Source organism: Trypanosoma equiperdum, assembly GCF_001457755.1.
Source record: "Trypanosoma equiperdum strain OVI genome assembly, contig: ctg_964, whole genome shotgun sequence".
In the NCBI taxonomy this organism is placed as follows: domain Eukaryota; phylum Euglenozoa; class Kinetoplastea; order Trypanosomatida; family Trypanosomatidae; genus Trypanosoma; species Trypanosoma equiperdum.
In genome coordinates this window covers 12,737-17,240 of record NW_027124936.1, presented here as the reverse complement: position 1 = coordinate 17,240, position 4,504 = coordinate 12,737, and the positions used below count along the sequence as shown (strand labels likewise).

At 47.9% G+C, this 4,504-nt stretch overlaps 2 protein-coding genes across 2 annotated transcripts; both read right to left on the bottom strand.

The window, feature by feature from the left end:
• Positions 1-924: 924 nt before the first annotated feature.
• TEOVI_000605200 (phenylalanyl-tRNA synthetase alpha chain, putative) lies at positions 925-2,415 on the bottom strand (the record flags this gene model as incomplete). Its single annotated transcript, XM_067227396.1, has 1 exon — positions 925-2,415. The coding sequence occupies one exon, from the start codon at positions 2,413-2,415 to the stop codon at positions 925-927; it is 1,491 nt and encodes a 496-aa protein (XP_067083497.1).
• Positions 2,416-3,166: 751 nt separating this feature from the next.
• Positions 3,167-4,477, bottom strand: TEOVI_000605100 (TFIIH basal transcription factor subunit; the record flags this gene model as incomplete). Its single annotated transcript, XM_067227395.1, has 1 exon — positions 3,167-4,477. The coding sequence occupies one exon, from the start codon at positions 4,475-4,477 to the stop codon at positions 3,167-3,169; it is 1,311 nt and encodes a 436-aa protein (XP_067083496.1).
• Positions 4,478-4,504: the final 27 nt, after the last annotated feature.

The following is a 4,504-nucleotide window of genomic DNA, read 5'->3' as shown; positions in this document are numbered from 1 at the left end:
GTGGGTTGAGGATTCTTCTCCGAGGGCGTCTCGCGCCCAACCACGCAGTAGTGACGAAGGTGCGGTCTCACCATTTTTGTACTTCCTCACTCCAATGCTTCGGGAAGGTCCCAAATTTTGTAAAGTGAAGGAATGAAAGAAAGGCATTGAAGGTTGATGCCGAAAGAAAACACACACACACACACACACAGAATTCAGGGGGCACAACAGATGGTTCGAAACGGACAAACGAGATCCGGGAAGTGAACCGTACGGCACGCCGTCAGTACAGCAGACACCATTAAAACGTTAAAAACAAAGAAAAATTGGCCGTGAGTGAGGACGGATGATGAACCAGATGAGCACAGAAGAAGACCGTAACGAAGAGAGAAGAGAAAGCAAAATGACTTGCCGCCTTATGAAGAAGTTGATGAGTAGTTGGGAGAAGCGCAGTAGAATCAACAAACATGAAAGAAAACTGCGACGTACCTCGTGTATAATATGGGCCACCAAGTCAATAAGGGTTCTTTACCTTTTCAGGTCACGTGCGATCATCCATATTGATCAAACTAAAACACGAGCTATTCTGGCTTCCTCGTGCTGTCCCTTAGATGCGTTCACATCGGACCCGTCACTACTCTATCGATTTGCCCCACACTCTAAGTATCACCCTGCTCGTGCATTCCCACCTCCTCAAAAAAAAAAACTTTAAATGCCCATGTAGCACCTTTCCTTTGGAGTTTTTTTTTAATATATAAAACCTTCAATCACCTTCCGGTTCCCCATCGCACACTTCTTCCCCAATTCAGTCAACAAATATTCACCCTCCTTTGTTCTTTCCTTTCCACACCACCCCTGGTAGTCATCTGTTCATATTTAACTCATTTTTCGCCTCCCTCGCTTCCTCCTTCTCCTCCTCAATATGCTCCACATCTTGTACTGCACCTAAAAACGCATTAGCTTTGAGTTCCTGATGAAACGCAAATCCACCTTATGTCCAAAAAGTTCATGAATACTTGAGAGGCCGTATTTAATCATTGTGGGCCGCTCCAGTGAAAGCCCCCACGCCATAACAGTAACATCTTCGTCGAAACCGAGCGGCACTAACATCTCTGGGCGAAACAATCCACTGTTTCCAACCTCGATCCAACGTTTCAGCTGCGTGTGCCAACCAAATATTTCCATGGACGGTTCCGTGTAGGGATTAAACACTGGTTTGAAACGTAGGCGCTCCACACCTATCCGACGGAAAAACAGTTCAAAGGTGTGCATCATGTTGGCGAGAGAAATATTGCGATCAATAACGCATCCTTCAATCTGGTGAAACTCACACAGGTGCGTACGATCCATTTCCTCATTGCGGAAGACACGGTCAATGCTGTAATACCTCCCTGGTCGGAATGCGCGCCGGCCATCTGGTAGAAGTGGTGAGTTGCGCGCCAAGTGATGCAACCAGAAAGCTGAACAACTCGTTGTGTGGGTACGCAATACATTACGTCGTGCTTCTGACTCCTTCCATGTGTACTTAAAGTTCTTTTCGTGCATCTTCCGCACGTTCTCCACAACGTCCTGCTGCTTTAGTTCGCTTGTGGCGGGTTTTGAAATGAAGAAGGTATCCTGCATGTCACGGGCAGGATGGTTCTGCGGGATGAAGAGAGAGTCGAAATTCCAGAAGGAGGACTCCACCCAGTGGTCCGTCTCCATCTCCTGGAAGCCCATCTCCATAAAAATCTCCCGAAATTCCTGTCGTACTTTCAGTAAAGGATGAAGCTGCCCACAACTCACCTCACGGCCAGCAGCAGCCAGGTTATATGCCTTAAACTCTGTCGTCCGCCACGAACCGTCCAGTAGCATCTCCTTCGTAAGGTCCCCGGCGGCCTTTCCACGAACCTCTGGAGCGAAACTGGGCCCACGTCTAACACTAAACACTTTTATATCTTCAAGTGTTGCCAGTTTGCGCTTCTTGAGCATGTCACCATCTTTGGGATCAATGTGTTGGTTGCGGGCTGCGTCGGAAAGAACAAGACGTGTTGTATCCCGGAAGGATGACACGCTTGGAGAGCGGTTGATAATTACCTTTCCATCTTCTTTCCTCAACACGAACGTTTTTGTCTTCATACCATTTGACAGTGCAACAGCCGTGACATCTCGGCCTAGTTTCCCTGCGACGGCATCCTGAGGCATCTCCCCTGCCGCGAGTAGTTCCCAAAGTTGGAACTCGGGGCTTCCCTCCTCACAAATTTTAATTGCTTCGGCGGTTAATTTCCACGTGGGTCTCTTCTCTATTTCACTCGTTACATAACCACCTGCTTCCAGCGACTTAATGGCACCAACGACCACCTGGTGATCAACTCCCAGTTCCTGAGCCAATACATCAGATTTAATGACCTCGCTTCCCACAAGGGCTTTCAGAATGGTGTTCTCCATGGTACTCATGGTTCCTCTTTAAACGGTAAACGCCAGCAGTGCTCCTCCTTTCTCTCGTTTCCTCTACGAAAGGGTCACAGTAACACGGTAGATGAAGTCCAATCAGTTGGTTGAATGGCCGACAAAAAAAAGAAAGAGAAAGGAAAGGATGAAATGTAACTAAATAACGAGTGAGTTTTATGCCTCAGTTACAGTAAGTGGAAGAGGGTGCGAGGTGAGTGAGCATAATAATAATAAGGAAATGGGGAAACGCAATTTTTCTTATCCACTCATTAATATGAACGACACGCAACCACATGCCCAAATTGAGCACACGAACAGTCGAGAACATAAGACAATGTTTTGATGCATTTAAGAATGACACAACAGGGTTGGCACACTCCATTATATCGGTCATTCACTTCACGAGGTTCCAGTCCTCGTTGCTCCATCGTTTCAACGTCAAACCCACTGGGCACACGGCTCTCACAAATTCTTCAACGCAATGGAATTCCGTTCGGATCACCACCACTCCACTGCGTGTGAGGGTCCATATGTAAAAACACGACAAGAGGCCCCCGCCGAAGCTCACCGGCACCACAAAACTTTGGAGTTGGATCAACAATGTGGTGGAAGAGAAAAAAAAGGTGGCAAACATGCCTGTTATTTGGTTACTGAAGCCAATAAAGTGGTTGAAACCTCTCAACTCAGTTTCCGCTACCGATAATAATGCAGCACTGTCAGCGCAAGAAAGGGAAATGTCACAAACACCAACAGCGTGTCAGATAGAGAATTCCCTGCGGAGCGGGATTTCCACGAAGTCATCATCGAAAAACTCCCTTGCAACGTATGAAGCGATGGAAGTGACGTCCCGATCCCTTCTAGTCCTTTTAGAACCACCTGTCCTTTCCTCAGTACGCCGCAGCGCCAAAAGTGACTTGAGAACGGTGGCACTGGAGGACAAGTCGGCAGATTGCAACCACGGAGGAAGTTGAACACGTTTCGCCAGCCTTTTTGCAGCCTGTGCGTATTTTTCCTCGTCTACCTTCACTTGATCAACCAAATGTACACGGATGGCCGACGGATTCCGGTGAACCAAACGGAATTGGTCAAGCACGGTTGCCTTGTGCTTTGAACGATGCGCATACTCTTCCCTAGTCATCACCTCGTCAGCATCCACAGCGAAAGAACCAACATTAACGCAAACAAATGGATGCAAGTAAAGAAACTTGAAGAAGAGAGCCTGCTGGACTAGAAACGGATCACGTGCGAGTGGATAATTTGTAGTATCATCACTACCCACTTTCGGTGCGTTTCCCTTCGTGTTTTCGGCGGACTCACCTGAACGCTGCTGCGGGCACGGTTGCCGCTGTTGCACAGGACCAAAAACCAGCAGCTGCCGACCATCAGCAAGTTTGTTGTTGTAACGAGACCTGATATCACGAAGAATACCATCGAGTATGTCTGCTTGACACAATGGGCATTTAACTATCGTTGAGCGAAGGTCCCAAAGTCCCATCCAATACCGGCAATTTACACAACACAGTCCACTTCGGCAATCCACACGGCGGAGATTAGGCGATATGCTTATGTTACTGAGCTCACCGCTATTTACAGTACCTTCCACGCGTTTCGGCAGTGGTAGCTGGCAGAGAGCTAGCAACATGTGGGAACCATGGGCGTATGCGAATGGGAGAAACGTCGCATAATTTATATAGTAACGCATCCCCCCACCCTCATCGGTGTCTTGCGTCTCTTTCCGGATGCCGCTCGTACCTTCCCATTCCTTTTCTGCTCCATCTTTCCGCTGCTGTTCGTTTTCACCGTATTCATCCCCATGGGAAAACTCAAGTGACGTGCAGTACACCTCCCTTGGCATTCCGTTAATGCCGATCTCCACACGATCTTGTGTAAGTCCCAAATAAGCACCCAGTTCAGCCACTGTTGCACCATCTGATTTAAAAGTTAGGCAAAGGGAATCGGCAACAAGAATGGAAAGCGGGCTATAGTTTCCCATTCTCATATAGACTTGCAAAATAGTCGTGGCCCTTCGCGCTCCAGCACCGGGAAGAGAGGCATCCCACACATCCATTTGTATCTTTGTCTATATTTATACACT